Source organism: Lutzomyia longipalpis, chromosome 3 (genome assembly GCF_024334085.1).
Source record: "Lutzomyia longipalpis isolate SR_M1_2022 chromosome 3, ASM2433408v1".
Lineage (NCBI taxonomy): Eukaryota > Metazoa > Arthropoda > Insecta > Diptera > Psychodidae > Lutzomyia > Lutzomyia longipalpis.
Window position 1 is genome coordinate 3,714,592 of NC_074709.1, and position 20,536 is coordinate 3,735,127.

The following is a 20,536-nucleotide window of genomic DNA, read 5'->3' on the forward strand; positions in this document are numbered from 1 at the left end:
ACTATTAGTTTCATTTTCTCCCACCAAAGACATTACGCAGAAATGACCGCGTAATTCCAGTGCAGAATAAGCTACTTCTCCAGATAAACTGTGAGAGTGAATAAAATTTAATATAATGTAATGAAAAATCTCGAAAGAGTAAGAAAATCAAATAAATTTCAGCATTTTGTGGTCAAATGAACCAACAAAATTTATTTTCTACGAAAAAAAACGCCCAATTCCTGTAGCACAAAAATAAATAAATACATAAGAAATCGGAAGACAGACTATGTCTCAATCTCACGACACAATTCGAAAGAAAATTGCCATCAATTGCCAAAAAAAAAAGAATCTCAAGCAAACTCTTTTTTCTTCAAACCAATTAAATAATATTCCGCACAATTCCACCCACATTTTCCTGCCATCTGACTACATTTTGGCGCACTGTCCACGCGGCAACTTTTGAACGCATTTCGCGAAATTTGACTCACAAATTCGGCGAGACTTTCTTCCAAGAATTGCTCTCGTGGAGATTCTATTTGATGCAAATGCATGAATAAATTTTGAATTATTCATTTCCAAGTCGCCGATTCTTGTGCCCTTTTTCGGCATAAAACTCCTCCATTGTAAATTGGCGGTTTGGTTCTTGCACGCGTCGAGGGGTTAACTACTTTAACGGTTTAACTAATTCGTTGCATTTTGTATTTTATATAAATTTTTGTACACAAATTGAATAATTCTATTTCTTTTAAATTCTGGTACTAAAGATTTTTTTATGGTCTTGCATTTAAAATATAAATTAGTGAATTCCAAGAAGAACGTTAGAAAAAGACGTTAGAAGTAAAACATAAACGTCAATGGAGTATACGTTAAGAAAATAAATTTTCCGATGCCTTTAGTTTTCGGTACGGTGATCTTTCAGAACTATTCTTTCAAGATTTTCCTGTCCTGTCGGGGCGTATAAAGAAATTTTCTATTAGTTTTTCTGTGACGTAAAGAACATAAGCTTAATTATGAGTAACGTTGTATAACGTTTAATTAATAAAATGATTAAGAATATTGAATTAAATTTTCAAGTGTTCACTCTTATTCCTTATATTAATTATTTAACTCATTCTCTTGCTATTAAATCTTTTAAAAATTTGTAAATCTCATTTAATAATTTCACAAGTAATTGACCCCTTGATATTCTTCTACAGCAAAAGAATCGCCTCTCTGACCCACGCATAGGAGCTTTTTCTTGTGCAGAGTGCCCATACTTTTGTGTTCTCTTCTTGATTAATTGTTCCACACAGTGCACTGAAATCTGACGCTGATCTGCAAGGTAAGACAGGTGTTTGCCTTTTCACCTGGATGCTCCATCTTATGGGTTTCTTTGCGACAGGGAGCATCGGCGAATAACGGTGGTTCGTGACATGATAAAAAGCTCACACCGTAAACATCTCAATATTCTCCCAAAAATGCATTTCAGATCTTTTTTTTTTCTTCTTACTTGTCGTGATTAATTGACAGCAATACCTGCTTTTTTTCAGCTCCTGCCGGAATGTGTGAGTGTTGTGTACCCCTTGAATGCATCATTTGATTTATTTTCAACATCATAAAAGTCATAGCTTGAGTTGTGCATGCGTGTGCACACGGAGACATCGAGCTTGAAGATAAATAATTACTCGTGGTGCTCTCAAAGTGTGCCCGAACCAGGAGAAATAATCAACTTTCTATAGAGATGGAGAAGAAGAGTAACAATATCAAAATGCACATAAATAAAGTGACAAATTATTGAAAAGGTGCCACTAACAATCTCGATCGGATATCCCAACCAATCGGATGATGCGCGCCCCGCAAGAATTTCCATCTACATTTGATTTGCCAACAACAAATTAGATGCGCGCACAGAGAGAGAGATACTTTCTTCTTCCAAGAAAACACTGATTACTTCTTTAGCCATACAAGGACAAACACCGTGTGCAATGGGGAGATAATCAAAATCAATTTGTACTATAAGTCTGTCTATCACTTTTCCAATTCAATTCTTCAGCCAGGCAGGTAGGTAGGCAAGGTAGGTAGGTAGGTAGTGTTTTCTTATGCGACCTCTACTTGATGGCACAAACCATAAAACATTGCGAGGAGAAAAAAAAGGAACTGATGTACGGAGAGATCATCTCGATCTTCTGCCTCAATGGAGTCTATAAAAGTAGTCTATCTCTTTGTCTGTTTTATGTTAGAATTGTTTGTTAGATAAATTGTATTAAATTGCAAAATGTGTAATAGGAGTTTTCTTTGTAGCAGCAATGGAACTTAATTTGAACTTGCGATTCTTATGTAAGATTAACGAATTTTTTAAATTCTTTTGTATTAAATTAATTCATAAATAAATTATTACTCAGGGATACAAATTAAAGGAGTTTATCCGTTTTTTTTTTAGTAAGAAAACCTCTTATTTGAAAACAAAAAAAAACATTCAGGATACGTGTGATCTGATAAAGAATCAAGAAGAATAAGAAATTACTAAAAAGAAAATTTTTAATTGGCAATCATTTGAGAAAAACCTGCAAAAGTTTACCTAAAAACTGTAAAAATATTTTGTAAAAAAAACTATTATAAGAACATAAAATGGAATAAGAATCATACTTTACATCGTTAAGGATCTTAAAAAGAACAAAAATAAAAATATTTTTGATTAATAAAACTAGAACGAAAATTATTGTTAGAAAAATTAGTTCTTTTAGAACTCCTTTTTAGGAGTTGATCAACTATCCTCAAATCGTTAAGGTTAATGAAAAATATTTAAAAATTATGGGTTTATTGCAAATTTGGTTAATAAATTTTTTTTTAAATAAATGCTGTAAAAAGATTAAGTAAGAATCTCTTAAATTCGACTAGTCGCACCTTTACTTTTAAACTCCATTCAAACCAATCTTGCAGTGATCCTCCGTCTTCACATTAACATTATTATTTCCGTTGTGAATAAAATAAATAAACAAAAATATTTTGTTTCAAAGAAAAGTTAAAATATGCATTTTAACGATAAAAAGACAGCATAAATTATCACGAAAATTAAAAATTTTGCTTGTGATTTATACGAAATCAAGAGAATCTTCTCATAAATTGCAACACACCAGAGATGTTTAAACTGGAACTTTTTCAACTCTGATCAATGTGTGATAAATGCTCATGAGTTCATTCTTTGAAATGTTCCAGCATCTTCTTGACTCAAAGTCTTTTTGCAATTAAGAGCAAAAACAGAAAGAAAATCATAAAAGAGAAGACGGATTTGAAATGGACACAAATCAATTTTACATACCCGGCCGCATCTTTCATCCGCGGCATTGCAACTATATAGCGTTGCGAGCAATTGTTAGAAAATGAATTTTTGTAGGTGGATTGGTAGAACATACATTACATACATTACCCATGTTGGCCGAAGCAAAAATCATGTAGAAAAATAGTTAAAAATAAAAATTAAACAAAATGAAAAGGAGAAAAAGTCATTCATCATTTTGGATCAAGTTTCCCTTTTGACTTTTCGCCTTCATTCTCCAATAATGGGGAGATTTCTTCCGCGCGCACGATGATTTATATGCGATTTGACAAAAGTACTCTGGTGCGGTGCCCCCCGTGCGAGACACTGCCGTGGAAACAAGTTAAAAGTTGGATCACAGTTGGAGGTTTAGTTTGGTGGAAGATGATAGTGGCAACTTCTTATAATGCATCGCAAGCCACCAACAAGTGGGTCATTTTCGTATTATGCCACTTACGCTCGTCCATATGGTCAAACCGCAAGAATTTCATCCAAAGACATTGCAGGTTTCTTTCCTGTGCAAGCTATAAAAAATTACATATACAAATCGTGCTATTATATCCCCCTGTCTGACTCCCATGTGCAAGCACACGTATTTATTAGTCGAAAGTGCTTTGGATTTTTATTGAATTTTCTTCTCACCCAGACGCTTTTTTTGTTGTTGTTGTAACTTCTTCTTCCGTGCGAATAAAATGCGCGCATTTCCCCATCACGTTCGAGAAGTTTTTCCATTGAGGCGCGAGAAGTGTCGCATACAGAATGCAAAATATTAAATGCGTCTCGGTAGGAGGTTTATTGGGAAATATAAAATCAAGGGGACATGCATGTGAGAAAAACCTGAAATAGTCAAGTTTGTATTTTTAATTAAGAGATAAATATTTAATTTATTTAAAATATTGTAATTACTTGAGTAAACTTTGCATTTGACAATATTCTATTTTAATAGTCAATACACAAACATGTAATTGTGGTGTAACAGAAGATTAGATAGATAATTTAATCTTCTGAAAATTTTTAAGAAATTCATAAAAAGTTTAAGATTATGCAAATTTTAGAAGTAATAATTTTCTTTAAGAAAATTGTTTAAAAAAAATGTGTTTTTTAGAATAGAATTAAAAGATATTTTTCAAATTAAATTCAAATGACGGAATGAGGTAGAAATGTGACACAAAAGAAAAGAAAATGGGCAGAACATTGTCTTAAAGAAGTATTGACGGTTTCCATAAAACATCATAAATTTTAATAAAATATTCTCTAAATCAAAACACGAACCCTAACTTTATTTATGAAGACATTAATTGTGGTCTTAATTGAAATCTAATACATACCTACACTATTTTGTATGAAAGCACAAAATTTCTATATATCTCTCTTACCACGGCGTGGCTACCTAATGAGCTATTAAAAGGCTGCAATAAAAAGCTTCAATTTAATAGGCGTGAGTAAATTTCTTCGGGTGGTATTTTCTGTGTATAGAAAATTGAGTTCAAGCTCATTAAAATAGGTGTGCAGAGTGTACTCATTATGTTGCAGGCAGCATTGAGAATTTGTCGGTAAAGCATAACACTTTATACATATTTTTTTACAAGTTAAAGTTTGGATTGACTTTAAGGAAAATTGGCCTTATTGTGGAGCATTTAAACATTATTTTTAGCATTGGTTTTGCTATTTTATTGCATTGAAGTTTTCTTTAATTAATTTTCTTCATCCGGTTCGTCCTTTGGGAGAAATTAGGTATATTAGGTATTTTGTAGTACAGATAAGTTAAAAATTGAGTCACCATTAGGCAAAGACTGAGTCTACATTAGGCAAAAGCTGAGTCTGAATAAGGCGATTGCGTCGCAAGTAGTCTTTTTTTGAGTCGCAATTAGATGGAGCCTTAGACTGAAATATTCAAATATTTTTCAAATCAAATATGTAGAAAATCTTCTTCAATTTCTTGTCACAAAAAAATTAATATTCTTACGATTATTTAGGATATTTTCTTGGTCAAAAGAAAACCTTTATAAAAATTCATCTTAGAATTATCAAAGAAGATTATATTTTATTCCAGTCCTGATAAAGCTTCTTTAGGAGTTAATAAACAAAATGAGCTAAAGTTCAATTACTTCTCGCAATGCGACAAATCATATTGCTCCAAATAAGCATAATTACATTATTTTTTTTTTAAATATATTTAATACATATTTTCTGCACTGAAAATTGCACAAAAGCGACATAAAAGAATCGTTAGCATCGTCAAGCACATCGCTCTCTAATTTCATGGAAAAATGCAATGCCACAAATTGCTTTTGACGTTAATGTTGGAAAAAGAGTGTTAATCAAGAAAAATGTTCAGTGGCTGGGAAAATGCTGAGAATGACGATCTAATACCGACAAATTCAAACACACAGGGAAATTGTCGCTACCATGGGGGTAATCACTGTCAAAGAAGTAACCAATGCGGTTAGCAATTGTTGCGTACGTTTTAGGAGCAAAAAATGCATCAATGCCCATGATGGGCATAATGGGTGGCAGAGAGAGAAGAGATAAGGCAGCTACGGAGAGATGGGTATTTGTAAGAAAATGTGACGTTAATCACTCAATTAATGAATAAACATTTTTTTCACCATAGCCACACATATGGAAAAGTTATATATTTTCCACTTTCCATTCGAATGACATTTCTTTGAGTTATGTGTACGCATTGCATTTTGTTTGATAAAGCGGAATGCGTGCGCGATGGAGGGCAATTATGCCACTCACGGACCACATGGGTGTCCGCGTGATGATGTGTCTCTCTCTCCATATAAAATCCCTCCTGGATATGAATTATCGCTAATTGTCTCCGTCATTCCATCGGAAAGTCACCTCCATTGCGCGGGAGATTCTCATCATGAGCAAAGCACCTGAGAAGTGCGCCCCGAAAGTGGGTCATGGTGGGAAATTGCGCATCAAAATTCACGGTCAATCCATTTGACGGAAGGGGATTTTACTCTTTGAAAACAATATGACCCAAATAATGGGCAATTTTCCACCCATTTTCCACCAGCACGACGCACATTTCGTGATTTTGGACACCACCAACACAATTTGCCCCAACATCAGCCGAGAAATATTTCGCGGGAATGCTTGGGAATGGGACTGAAATCGTGATTGTGCTGTCCGCGTGCAACCTGCAAATTTCTTCTGCTAAAACTCTCTTTATTTTCTCCTGCAATTTTCCATTGTAGAGCAATGGCTAAAGATCGAAGTGGAAAAAATGCCAGATATTTCGCAAATTGCATTAAATCAGGCCATCACCTCCGGAATTTGCAAAATCATCTAATTTTTGGGTATATGAGGCTAATGGAAGGCACATTGCATCACCTGAAGTGATCGAAATGAGGAAATGAGGCATTATAAACTTTTATCGAAATTATGATTGGAATCAAATCAACCTCGTGAAGAGATTATCTTTCAACATTTTCACTAAAAATCCCCCGGGGGAGCGCACTAAATCTTCCATCATACGCCTCTTAGGGGGAAGGCAACTAACTAACAGACTATCTTTAGGACAGTTGAAGGGGTGTTTAAAGAATACAAGAAAAAAAATGAATTTAAATGATGCAAAAATGGACTAAGAACGATTCAAATTGAGGTTTGAAGGTTTCCTGGGGTTTTATTCTCTAAGAGTGAAAAACTCCCGTGATAAACTCCCGAAAGCTTTAGTGCGTGAAATAAAATGTGAAATCAGGGAAAATCTTACGGGAGTTTATCACGGATGTATTATTTTTCATAGAGGATCAAGTTCACGTGAAGTTTTCCTTGCTTTTTCGCTGCAAAAAGCCTTAGGGAGTTTATCCCGAGAGTTTTTCACTCTTAGAGAATACTGCCCCAGGAAACAACAGATAGAAAACCCTGACTGTCTGAATTTTTAGGAGACTTAGACGCACAGTTACACCAATAGCAGACTGTCAATGAACGAAAAAGAGTTAACATTCCCCAAGAGACAGTTTAAAAAAATAAGCGAGATTTTTCTTTTTGATAATTCATCTTATATAAAAGAAATCTATTCAGAACCATGTATGCGCATAGTGACCCACTAGTTATCAACCCCATTTAACTATAAATATATTCGTGACAAATTAATACAAATCTGGGAATTTCTACTGAACAACCTCGAGTTTAATCTTGAATAAAAAGCACGTGGAATCCGCAACAAACCCAAAATTAATTCATCTCTGTGAATTATGGTTTACATTAGCCGTCGATCGAAAACCAGTAGAGCTCACGCGAAGATTGAAGCCCCATTCTGGACGATTGTGTGCTGTCAAAATGACCAAATAGTGTCATAATTCATTAGAATATTTTCAATAAAATTATGCAATGATGAATTTTAATGCACAACAAAATTCGATATGCGATACGGAGAGAGAGGCCCACCCACAGAACTCCGCACACCATGTGACGATCCACATCACTGAGGAAGATGGTGGAACACCAAAAGGTCACATACAACAACGATAGAAATGGGCTTTCAATTTAATTTGGAGTGGAATTTTGCAATGTCTCCACCAAATGTGGGTTAATTGTTTTTCATTTTATTTAGTTGGGAGGTGAGCAAAAACTTCAAGTTTAACTTGAATAAAGAATCATGAAATTTCTCCAAGTTGGAGCACTTTCAGTTTCACCTTCAATTCTTTTTTTTCTTTCCTTCTTGCCAACAGTTTGGCTTAAACGTGATTCTGTAGCGGAGATCATTCATGGGATGATCTATATTTTATTCACTTCCTGAAAGCAACATCAACAAAATGGTATTCATCGAGTCAATTAATTTTTTTTCTGCAACCACGAGTGTTGATTCTTTTGGATTTTGCGCTCATTAACATAGATTAGTTTTTAGTCACAATTTCAAAATAGGTTCACCTAAAAGAGCAAAAAACATTCAACTTATATTTATGTAGAAGAGCTTGAACCATTGAGAGATCATCAAGACGCACGCGATTCAACGAATATTTCACAAAATCTTCTGTTTCTTTTTTGTTATGGTAAACTGAAGGAAAATGCTTTACTTTTGAATGTTGAAAAAAAAAACTATTTGACCATGCGTATGCGTGACATTTAATTTTTTTTAGGTAAAAATAAATAAATAAATCAGATCGCGTGGAATTCGTTGAGATCGCAGATGATCGCATGATCGGAGTGAAATATGAATAGAATAATTCAAAAATTTGTGATGCTTTTCCAATAAACCAGATTTCATTATAACACACATTGCAGTGTTGTGGATATGCTGCCATTGGGTTACAGATTTCACAATTACATAATTGATGATCCAGAAGAGATCACCGCGCGCAGACGACGCACTACGAAGATGGCAAAATGACCGAGTGCACTTTATAGTCATGGCAAAAAGAACTAATGCGAGAGTTGGAGACATTTATGATCTTGAATTGCAAGAAGTCGATTAGGTGAGGAATGATTGGTGAAAAAAAAAGTCACGCTAATTGGTAGTTCATATGCGTGCGATCGCGATCCCCAGTGAAAGCTTATCTTCAAACGTTCTCTCTTCGCAGCGCACTCCATTAGATGGACAATAAAAATACTGTGCAAGTCACTTGAAGATCGAGTTTTTCCAATAGGCCGATCTATAAATGACTCGAAATCAATAAAATTGCGAAATGCGTTTTATGGGACAATCCCTGATTCTCACACTCTTGTGCGATCATCATCATCATAGCAAATCGGTCCACTTTTACGACAACCGTGTCCTTCACAAATTGCCGCGATCGTGCCATCATTTCGATGGAGGGAGGAATTACTAATTTTCAGACCATTATTGGTACCGCGTCGCATGCCATTAAAATATCCATTTTCCGGATACACATAGCTCTTGTTTTTCTCTCCCTCGATCACCCAAAAGATCGCACCGATCGCACCATCTCCACCATCGCGTATACTCTTCACTGACATTGATCTTAAGTGCCAGGTGATTGCGTCATTCTTTTGGGGGGTACTATCACCACAGACAGTGGGGAATACACACATGAAACGCACCATGTTGAGAGAATTAGCATAATTTATGTGCATAGCTCGTGTGAAGATTGTTTAATTGTCGATTAAGTAGTAATTTGTGATGTCCTGCAATACTAATATCTGTGTGCAATCGTATGCTTGACTCTTAAAATGGAAGTTTCATGTTGAATTTTAATTTTTAATTTTTTTTGTTTTATAGATTTTTAAATTATTTTTTTTTCTTGGTAGTAAAATAATTTTATCTGCTGCATTATAAACTTATTATTTTATAGGTATTTATTTCCGCATTTTAAACATATTTTTACGATTGAATTTAAATAAAAAGGTTCTAGCTAAATTTCTGTCATTTATTATTATTAATTGAGAAATTTCTGAAGCCTTATTTCTAACGTTAATGCTAGATTAATGGATAAATTCTGACATAAATCTTTTCCTTTCTTCTCTTAAAATAGTTAGTTTTAAGATTTTTGGTATTAGGGGAAAAATCTTTTCAGATTTTGACATTTTTTTTTCATTATTTAATTGTGTTTTTGAAGGAAAACTCTTTTCAATTGCTTTTTAAAAATTCTCCTGTTTTCTAGAACAAATTCTTTGATTTCTTATAGAAAATAATAATAGAACGATTTAAAAACATCAAAGGTCCAAATCTTACAACAACTTCTAAGTAAGTTCAGGACTAACAAAAAGACCTAAAATCATTTCCCACATTAACGGAAAGTTGATTAATCTTAAAAATCCTTTTCAAAAAAAATTTAAAACTATGCAAACACAAAAAAAAATCTAAATTGCAAATAGGACAAATATCTAACTTGCAATTATCGGCATTTGTGTTCTACTTTCACTGATGATCTATCTTTAGCGTGTGTGCAAGCCATCGTGCGGAGAACACAATGTGGGCGTATCCGTATGGGAAGAAAATCCATTGAGAAGAGGAACGCGTTCAAAGGCATCCGACTCGTGCGAGCATTGAAATCAATTTTGTAGATCAAACGATCGTATGGCTATTTTGCATGCTGTGGCCTTTGAGAAAAATGTCCAAAAACTACACAATCATAAGCAAAAATCAGATTCACTTTCAACACTACGCGGTGTGTGTATGGTGGATTTTTTTATGGTGGTGGGCCCCATGTGTGCCATAGTAAAAATTGTAGTATTTTGGAATGGCGTGAAATACAAATTAATGAGGCTGGTCCGATCATCTCCCGTGTGTGACTCTGTCATCTTCATGCGGAGAAGACACATGGAGCATATAAAAGCATGTCCAAGGTATTGGGAGGATCAGTCAAACATTTGGTTTCAGTTCAGATTCATCTGAGTATTCCAAAGTTACTTCTTTAACAAAAAAAAATAGCAAAAATGTTCAAGTTGGTGAGTGAGGATCATACTGAGCCTTTGGCGGGATTTTTTTTGGATTATTTCAGTGGATTAATTTTTGGTAATTGTGATTGCAGTTTGTGTTCTGTGTGCTGATTGTGGCCATCACTGCTGATCACATCGATCGCGATGCTCGCATCCTTGATCAGCGCAGTGACGTCAATCCCGACGGATCCTACCAGTACAGCTACCAAACATCCAATGGCATTGCCGTCCAGGAGAATGGCGTTGGTGGACACCTGTCACAGGGTGTAGCTCAGTGGTATGCTCAGGATGGTACCCCAATCACCCTCCAATGGCGCGGTGAGTGATCTTCGGTGATCCTTGAGTGATCTCAAGGCGATCTATGCCCCAACAACAAAATTAATTTCTTTTTCTAACCCCATGCAGCTGATGAGAATGGATACCAACCATCTGGTGATCATCTCCCAACACCCCCACCAGTGCCAGCTCATGTTCTCCGTGCCCTCGAATGGATCCGTACTCACCCACAGAAGGAAGAACCCGTCAGGAGATTCTTCTAAGCACCCTAACTTCTATTTATTTCCCTCTTCAACACTTCTGGCCACTTCTGCTGCAAAATTACGTGATCTACGCTCTCTCTCACTAGAGATCCTTTCATCTTTCCTATTTGCACGTATTAAGAGATTGAGATATGTTATCTCACCCAGAAAAGAAAAAAAACTCCATGTCAACAGTTTAAACAAAAAGAGATCTGTTTGGAAATGAAAAAAAAAAACCAAATCAATTTCTAAATACAAATAAAGAAACTCTAAAAAACCATAAAAATCCATTTGCATTGTCAATTTGACGCAATCGAATATTTTTCTGGGGCGCATCTCGTCACATCGCAAAGGTAAACATGGCAGATCGTTTGGCGCGCGATCACCGCCCAAGGATAGGTGGGAGAGATTGCAGAGCACGAGATTTCAATTGATGCCAATTTACGGCGTGAATAACTAACTCGAAAGAGCGCAGCAACAGGTGATATGAGTTGCTTTCCTTGTGATCATTTTATGCCCATCTTCATTGCTTATATCACCCGAAAAAAAAGGCGGTGATCTTTCGCAATCTCTGAGGCACATTCGTGGGTCTCGTGCACCCGAAAAATTGAATAATTGTTGTCGCGTGTAGACGCAACCTTCAACAAGAGCATTTCTTCACGCATCGCAATAAATTTGCTAATTAATACCTCTGACACTGTGTGATGGACGATCACTGATCGCGAAAGCATGGTGATCGTATTGCCGAATCGATCGCCAAAATCGCTAAAAAAAAACCACAGAAGACATAAGAAATTAATTTAATTTTTTTTTCGCGCGATATTCACACCAATCCGGAAGAAAATTTGACAAAGATCCTTGGCATTTTATCAAAATTATGATTATTTTAGTGATCACGCGTTATTAATAAAATATCATATTTCTAACAAATCACATTTTCATACTTGAAGATGCTTCATCATTGCCGTACAGGTACGACGATGGCATCAGCCCTGGCACCGCGTGTGCAAATGGAAAAGAAAAGAGGTCACAGCGTGTTTTTTCGGACCTCTGAACTTTTTCTTAAAGATCGCAGAAATAAAAAAAAATCAGCAGCTAATTATGTGAGTGAAAGAAGTTCATTGAGGAGATGTCTTATTTAACAGCACAGCACTCTTTCCATTGAGTCTGTGATCTTGAATTGATAGGCGCTAATAAGAAGATAGGCATTCACTCTGCGATCTTTTTCTTTTGACGATTAATTCACTGCTCATTAGCACGTCAATTTTTCTTTACCCTTTCGGAAAATTCACACATGAATAAAATTTATTATAAATGCCCGCGAGAACAAAGCTAAGTCATAATTGTGTGGGTTATTTTGTGCTAAAAATTTTTATGATCGTGATCTTCAATAAAAATTAAAACAAGATCTCTTTGGGAGCTTTGCCATAATCTTGATCTCGAGGCTTTTTTTAACGTCGAAGATCGAAGAATTGCTTGAGAGGCTTGAAAGCATTTAAACTTATTTATTATTAATGAAAAATTGTAGGTTTATGAAGTACAAGATCAACATGAATAATAAATTAGTTTAAATAATATTATTAATTCAAGATCACCCAGATTTTGTTATTAACGAACTAAATTCAAGTTAAAGATCATCGATTATCGATTGATCGTTAATCTAAGATTTCAAATCATGAGAAATTATTAAAAAGGATTATTTTTATCCTGAAATTAGATCAAAAATAATACTTCAGAGATAGTTTTGAAGCTGTTTTTATTCAAAATAAAATACAAAGCCTAAAATAAACTACAGAAACTTTAATAAAATTAGATGAATTTTTCTCTAAGTATCTTTGGCACTTTTGCAACTTCCTGCCTCATCTGGTAACTTGTCTGCATACGTAGGCACCCCCCCTCTGTGCGTGATCACTCCACAATGGCTGGTGCGGAGTCATCACGTCTGTGTCACGGTAATTCACTCACAACATTATTGAAATGAATAAATTGTAAAAACGTGTAGAAAAATACATTTTTTTGTTATGAAGTTGCATCTAAAAAAAATGTGATCACGCGCAATCTAGAGACGATCGCAAAAGGTGTAGAGAAGATTTTTGTCGTGAAAATGATAGACATTGTTGATGTGTCGTAAAATGCGACCATCCACCAGGTGCCGCCCATACTTTGTGGCCTCAATGCGATCGTGGGCCAGGCCAACCTTCACGAGCCAATCTACAAAGGTATTCCCAAAGAATACCCTGCGGTACGTTCGGATACGCCATCGCTTATCCTGGGCAATTGTCTTTCGGCAATTATCCAAGTGATGCGTTGTGAATTGCTCACAGACATTCTTTGTTTCCACACTCAAACTATTCCACGCTGGGAGCTGCACAATATTCGCTCCGTACCATATTTTGCGCCAATACTTCACAAATGGCAGGAGAAGATCACCCGTGTCGGTGATGAAGCACGCCAAAACAATGAGACTCTGCCCAAAGTTCAGGAATGCATCGAGGAAGGAGAGTTCTACGTAAATTCCCGACATTCCCTCCATGACGAGTGTCCAAATGGACAGCGCCAGACCCACAAACATCGAGCACAGGAGAAGAATAAGGAGCACCGTGTGCTTGAGTGTTTGATGATCATCAATACTCTCATCGAATTCAAGTGGCTCAAGGCCCCTCCTCGTGTTCTCCTGATATCGCTGAATGAGCGTCTGGCAGGACTGCCTCGACGTCCCGGCGCAATTAAATTGAGCACTACACAACCCATTCTGTTGCTCCGCAAGACGCCTCGTGACAAGATCTTCAATATCCAGCACTGTTGTGGTGGATTGTGAGCAACATCCATCACTTGAATGACAATTTCCCCCACTCACCTCATTTTCCGGCTCATTTTCCCCCCCATCCTGCGCAAAGGAGCTCGCGCGTGATGTTAAATCCGTTTCTGACTGAATCAAATTACTCGTAGACGTCGATAGATCCTCCTCATCTCGATTCTCCCCCGTTGAAATCTCCTTCGACAGCGTCATGTACTTCTCAAAACGCTTCTTGTAGCGCTGATGAAGGACAAGGCAGCCCACAGTTACTGCCAAAGACAAAAATTTCAATATTTTCCCCATTAATAGAGCGCCACATAATCCATTCTTAAAAATTAACACAAAAATATTCACGATAAATGCTTCCTGAATAGCTACGTGATTATTTCTCTCTTCAATGGGCTTCTCCAATATTTATGTTTCATCAATAAAAAGACAAGCAGAAGAGATAATCGAATAACCGTTTAAAAGACAATTTCAATAAATAAACTTTGATGATCTTACGTGAAATCAGAAATATTTGTCTTTTGCAAATACTTTGTTGTTGTATCAAAATGTAAAGATTATTATGCAAAAGATAGGGAAATTATTGTGAATTTATTCTTTAAAAATTATTCATATTAAAATAGTCAAAATGACTAATTTTAGACTTTTAAGCAGAATTAAGAAGAATTATTTGGAAAGGTCAACAGAATCAATGGAATTCAATGAAATTTTAGCAAAGATTGTGCCGTAAATTAGTTATCTCAGTTATTTATTCCCTGATTTGTTTGAAAAATTATCATTTCATTAACTAGATTTTTACTAAATATAGAATCAGAAGCGTAGCAAGGAATTTTTCGCAAACTTTTGACATTTATGAATTTTTAACATTTGATATTTTTCTCTATTTCTCTAATACTTAACGCTCATTTTCTATGACTTGACGTTTCTTTTATAACATTTGACATTTGTTGTTCAAAGTTTGACGTTTTTTTCTCTCTATAGATTGACGTTTCTTTCATAAAATTTGACATTTGCTGTTCAGTTTGACGTTTGTTTTCTAAAGTTTGACGTTTCTTGTCAACGTTTGACATTTGCTGTTCAAATTTTGACGTTCCTTTTTTAAAGTTTAACATTCCTGGTCTAACGTTCTTTACATAATGTTTTAAGTTTGTTTTCTATATTAGATTAATTCATTTCTAAAGGTAACCTTTCTTTACCAACGTAAGGTATTTTTTAACGTAAGAATTTTCTTAGATCTGACATTTTACTAACGTTTTTTTATTCATAAAAATCCCTTTATCAAAATTTTTGACGTATTTTTTGGCAAGATATAATTTCTTTTCATTTGTAAAGGAAGATTAAAACTAAATAAACTTAAAAGGATAAAATAAAACTCACCAATGAAGCACATTACAAGAAGAAAAACCGCAATGGCTGCCTGAGCATTCCCGTACTGGAAGCTTGGGTTCTTCCTTTCACTCGGTCTGATGTGGTTGGAGTCAAAAATAAGTAGAAAGGATACAATGAGCGTTGGTAGACCCCATGCAATGCCCACAAAGACAGGCCAGAGCTTGAGGACAAAGCACAGGCTGCGACATTGTAGGAAGAGAAGCGTGACGGCCAGGCAGGCACACCAGAGGCGACTGCTGTAAGTGCCAATTGTGAAGAGACTGAATTGTAAGTACATTAGCCAGTTGGGGGAGGTTTCCCAGAGAGACCACATTAGGACTCCAACACTGCCAATTAACTGAAGTGAAAGAAAAATTTTATTTTCATTTTCTTTTTCGAGAAAAATTAGCAATTCATCGTCCTACCTGGGACAATACTAAGCAGCTGGTGATTTTGTGTGGCATCCGACGAATCTTCTTGGTCACACTGAAGAGCAACAAGAGCCATAAGCAAGCAATTATGGCTGAAATACTTATGTCGAATGCCACCAAGACTAGTTCACTGAGATACTTTGTTGGACTCAAATTGGTCAGGGTGATCATTTTGGCTGAAATGATCATTAGTGGTGCACTAATAAACGTACAAGCCACCATACTGCTGGCCACCAAGTCCACTTCCGTATTATACTGCGAGGCAATCACAAAAACTCCCGGAGCTGCTGGGAAAGTCCCATAGAGAAAGCCAAAAGTTCCCAAATCCGTTGTATCTGTGAAATTTGCTCCAGCATCCATGATATTGACCGTCTGACGGATTACAATGGGCAGGACGAGTCTTTGAAACAAGAAGAAGAATTAAATAACTATTCCTTTTGCAAAAGATCCTTTAAAAGGACTTACAATTTAACGAGAATAAGGATTCCGGGAATGAGAAATCCAGGCCCCTGGAGCTTATGCGCCTTCCCCACCATTCGTAGTCCAAGGAGGAAAAGTGCTGTGGCTGAGAATGAATTTCCCAGCACCTTCAGGATGCCCATTAGGAGGTCTGGAACACCATTTGGGAACGCCATTCCACCCACAACACCCAAGACTGTCATCAATAAAATTGGATTGAAGAAGACAGATTCAATGAATTTCGCCACAACGAGGATCCTGCCCCGAAAGAAGCGATTCCCAGTTGCTTCTTCAACCCTTGGGCATCCAACGGGTCTAATTGGTTGCTCCTCCAGCGATTCCCGCCGTCTCATTCGCATATTTGAGATTTGCATCATGACCAAACCGATGGGATTGAGAATTGCCAGTGAAATAGGCGCCACAAGGTAGAGATAGGCAGCATATTCGGGATGAATCTTCTCATAAAGGGCCACAACAATGGGATAGCCAATGGCAAAATCATTGCTCTGCGTGCAGAAGATCGCCAGCAATCCTGCACGTCCCAAATTCAACGGACGCACCACGAGCAATGAAACTGCGGCCACGGCAAAGAAGACAATGGCCTTAGAGATGAGAATTGAAAGGAGGAAATTCCAATTAACTGTTCGCCACTCAAGCTCAGCTAGTGACAGGAAAATCAACGATGGTAGTGCAAAAGTCCCAACGAATGTATTGAGACCCTTTGATTCGGCATTTGAGATAATATTGAGGCGTCCCGCCATGTAGCTGCAAAGAGCAAAATAAACGAATTCTAAGAGAGCCAAGGCTGGAGCTAAAATAAAAATCAATTTGTTCCGATTTCCAGTGCGGGGCGAAAGGTCTATCCTTGAGCTTTTCATCATAAAGCTTTCTTCACACCACAAAAGCCCGCGCTTTGTTGCCCCCGGAAATGCTCAAAAGCATTTTTCCAACTACCGGCTAGTCACGAAAAATAGAGAGATTTGTTTTTATTTAAAATGTATTGAATGGAATTGTCGCGCAATCACGCTACAAATTCATCTCAAGTGCAATAATGCATTGAGATTATATTTTTTATTATTTTGCTCAATCACCCTCGATCTTGATCGCGGTGATAAAACAGAAAAAATATTTGTTCGACAAAAAGGTTGTACGGATAACTTTTTTTATGGCGCATTTGTACATTGAAAAACAACGTGTGTTTGCCAACCAGATGGTTCTGCGGAAAATTAATAATAATTCATTTACTAAGCGATCGCTAATGATTCCAGTGCGATGTAGTCAGAGCGGTAAACGAATGAAAAGTTCGCTAATCTTGTTGAATGTATTAAAGTGTTATGAAAGATTGTAAAATTGTTTAAAGGATTTATTTCTTTTATTAAAATTAATATTTGATATATTTTCAAGGATAATGGCAATTTTTAACATTCTAAAGTTTTGGATTTAGATAAAAATTATAGAGAGGACAAATTTGGCCACTGTGGTCAGATGACAGAAAAAAGCCTAATTATTTGAAGATATTAATTGAATTTTTAAAGCATGAAAATATTTTATTTTCCTAAAAATTATCAAGACAAAAAAATCAAGAATAAATCAGAAGAAAAAGTTTTTATTCTGAAACTAATAAGGATGGGTTAGGAAATTTTAGAAATTCGGGGACTTTAATGAGCGATTTTCGGCCCAATTTTGAAATAAAATATTAGAAATTAGCTTGCACTATCTTTAAATAGCCGAATTAGGATAAGAATTCAGTATTTTGAATTTTGAAAATGAATTATTGTGCTCAAAAAAAATTATTTGAAATTCTTAAATTTTGACCATTTTATTCACGTATGAGTTTCCAAAATTTCTTAGATTTCTTTAAGAATTTAAGTTCTTAAAATTTCGATTCCGGAACTTTACTTTCTTTTAGAAAAAAAATTATTTACTAAAAATCCAAATTTTGGGCCAAATTCAACGAATAGAGCCCTCTAATTATTTCTTTAAAATCTGGTCAATTTTTGCCAAAAATCTTTTTTTTCTATTCTTAAAACTAGCAAGTTTTAAGATTTTGACAGTTTATATGTTTGAATAGTTCATTTGCCGTGCTTTAAAAAAAAACAAAAGCTTTACTATTCTAAAAATCGTTTAGAAAGCTCTTAAAGAAATTTTTGAAAAGTATTGGTTTGTCAAATATTTATCCGGATTTCCAACCTATCATTTTTACCAGAATTTAGACAAAAAAATCAACTGAGTTTATCTGAATATCTTAGATTAGAAATCCGTGTAAATATTGGACAAACTAATACTTTTCTTTGACATTACGAATGAAAGAAACGATCTGTCAAATTCTTATAAGATTATCTTCACAGATTATTAAAAATCTTATAAGTCTAAAATTGTAAGAAAAGATTTTTGGGAGAATCGGCCACAAAATCTAACTTTTTTTTCGTGTACCTTATCTACTATGGGTAAGTGATCGCTGTGAGATCACAGACGCTGGTAAAAGCTTTTTACCAGCAACTTTTCAAAGAAATACTACAGGTGTTTGCTAAAGAAATACATAAAATTGAATTTCCAGAATTTGGATGAAAATTTACGCGTGTAATTCTAATAAAATTCTCAAACGACCGGATATATAAAAATTCATAAAAAGTTGATAAAGAAAAAGAAAAGTAATGAAATAAAAATCATGCTGAATTTTTCACTACATAAAAAAAAGTCGTTTATTTTGGACAATAGCACGGAGATTATGAAAAATCTCGTAACAAAATCGCCCTAAAAGCGAGCACAAAGGTGAAAATTGAGAAAATCAACAATGACACACGATTGCAACAAAAACTGTGGAAAAAATCATTTCTTTAGCGATTTTTCTACGTCGCGACATAATTTTAATTTTTTCCAGAAAACTTCGTGCTGGACGTAATTTCCTTTGCAAATCAATTCAATTACCTACAATAAACTCTGGCGTCAACTTGTGCACACATTGCAAAAATTAATGAGATCACGTTGTTAGGAAATGCCCCAGAAGATTAGAATCGATGGAATTAATCTTTTTAGAGATTTCGGGGGAACAAATTAATTCAACCTTGGAGATTAATTTGGGATTAAATTCTTCTTGAGAGCAACATACCCGCAGATGATGATGGCAAAGCACTGCAGGAGGGCAGGATAGAGGTTGTCCATGGTGAAGATGACTTCATCATTCCCCAGGGCAGCAATATTCACTGGATTCGGAGAGAAATCCGTCAATTCTGTGGTATTGGGCAGGACCATGGTGACTCTGAAGGTTTCCCTGGATCTCTACTTCAGAACTCGGTGGAATCTAGCATAGTTCAAGCCCGGAGGGATGAGCACCAAGACACTGGGATTGCTTCCTACACCTCTGGAAGCAAAAGAAATTCCCAATGAGCAAAAAATCTTCCACTCTACTTGCGATCTTGCCGAGACGTTTCCTCGCAATCGACTGACTCGACATTTTGCCCACTCTCTCGCGCTATTTCCCTCTCCTGCAATTATCCGGCGCGACTGCCAGACATTATAGTCTCTCTGTGCGAGAACTATGAGTTCCAACAAACAGTGAAAGGGAACCTCGAGAGCTTCGGAGAAAATCAAGAGAATGCCCTCCCACCCAATGACACCTTTCTCCCAGCTTTGCTTCCTCCTCAAGACTTTCAGGACACAAACTGAGGAAGATCCACAAGCAGATTCTTCCACAGATCCATCGCCCAGAACTATTTTACGCGGCATTTTGAATATTTATTGATTTATTTTTGCATTAGCAACAGAGCCAAGGAAAAATTGCCCCAATCACGTAGACATATTTTCATCCATATCTCTCACATTTTTACCCCAATTTCCCTGCCAACACGCTAATTTGATAGAACAATGATAAGAGATTGCAAAACTGATGAATTTTTAACAATTTCAAGCACTTACATGCACAAAATAAACAGAAAAGTTGCAGCACAAAAATACTTTACCACCTTGAACTTTTTGGATATACTTGACAAAATCGTCAGCTGAACGAGCCGAAGTCGTATATGTGAAAAATTTTCATAAAATATGTTTTAACGGCTCATTTAGCTTAAAAATTCAGGGTGGAATGATTTATAAACATTGGAGGACAAAACTGGCAATCGCTGCCAATTTGACTTTTTTTTAACATTCGGAGGACTTTACTGGTACTTGCTACCAATTGGAACCTTAAAATCATCGCAGAATAAAATCTATTGGACTTATCTCGATGAATTTAGCATCTATGTGTAGGGAATTTTAATTACTTTAAGATAGCAGAAAGAAAATTTCGAGAAAAGTCTTTTCTTTGGAAGATAATTGTGGTCAAAGT

At 35.9% G+C, this 20,536-nt stretch overlaps 2 protein-coding genes across 3 annotated transcripts; one reads left to right on the forward strand and one right to left on the reverse strand.

Moving 5' to 3' along the window:
* Positions 1-10,472: 10,472 nt before the first annotated feature.
* Positions 10,473-11,437, forward strand: LOC129794232 (pupal cuticle protein Edg-78E-like). The gene is made up of 3 exons (XM_055834915.1): positions 10,473-10,642; positions 10,726-10,951; positions 11,039-11,437. The coding sequence occupies exons 1-3, from the start codon at positions 10,631-10,633 to the stop codon at positions 11,170-11,172; spliced, it is 372 nt and encodes a 123-aa protein (XP_055690890.1). The 5' UTR covers positions 10,473-10,630; the 3' UTR covers positions 11,173-11,437.
* A 1,453-nt stretch (positions 11,438-12,890) lies between these two features.
* On the reverse strand, positions 12,891-20,230 carry LOC129794226 (integral membrane protein GPR155). 2 transcript variants are annotated; one of them, XM_055834905.1, is made up of 6 exons: positions 20,128-20,230; positions 19,322-19,573; positions 16,219-16,977; positions 15,748-16,153; positions 15,332-15,680; positions 12,891-14,217 (listed from the first exon to the last, which is right to left on the reverse strand). In XM_055834905.1, exons 2-6 carry the CDS (start codon positions 19,462-19,464, stop codon positions 13,211-13,213), a joined length of 2,664 nt encoding a protein of 887 aa, XP_055690880.1. In that variant the 5' UTR covers positions 19,465-19,573; positions 20,128-20,230; the 3' UTR covers positions 12,891-13,210. The 2 variants fall into 2 exon arrangements, with proteins under 2 accessions (XP_055690880.1, XP_055690881.1); XM_055834906.1 differs by lacking the exon at positions 20,128-20,230 and adding an exon at positions 20,032-20,053.
* Between the last annotated feature and the right edge of the window lie 306 nt (positions 20,231-20,536).

Excerpts from the sequence above, each read along its gene's own strand:
- LOC129794232 (XM_055834915.1), top strand. Across the intron at positions 10,952-11,038 it reads AATCACCCTCCAATGGCGCG|CTGATGAGAATGGATACCAA; the intron begins GTGAGTGATCTT and ends AACCCCATGCAG.
- LOC129794226 (XM_055834905.1), bottom strand. The coding sequence starts at position 19,464 with ATGGTCCTGCCCAATACCACAGAATTGACGGATTTCTCTCCGAATCCA. Across the intron at positions 16,978-19,321 it reads TTTGCCATCATCATCTGCGG|CTACATGGCGGGACGCCTCA; the intron begins GTATGTTGCTCT and ends TGCTCTTTGCAG. Across the intron at positions 15,681-15,747 it reads GCTGCTTAGTATTGTCCCAG|TTAATTGGCAGTGTTGGAGT; the intron begins GTAGGACGATGA and ends CTTTCACTTCAG.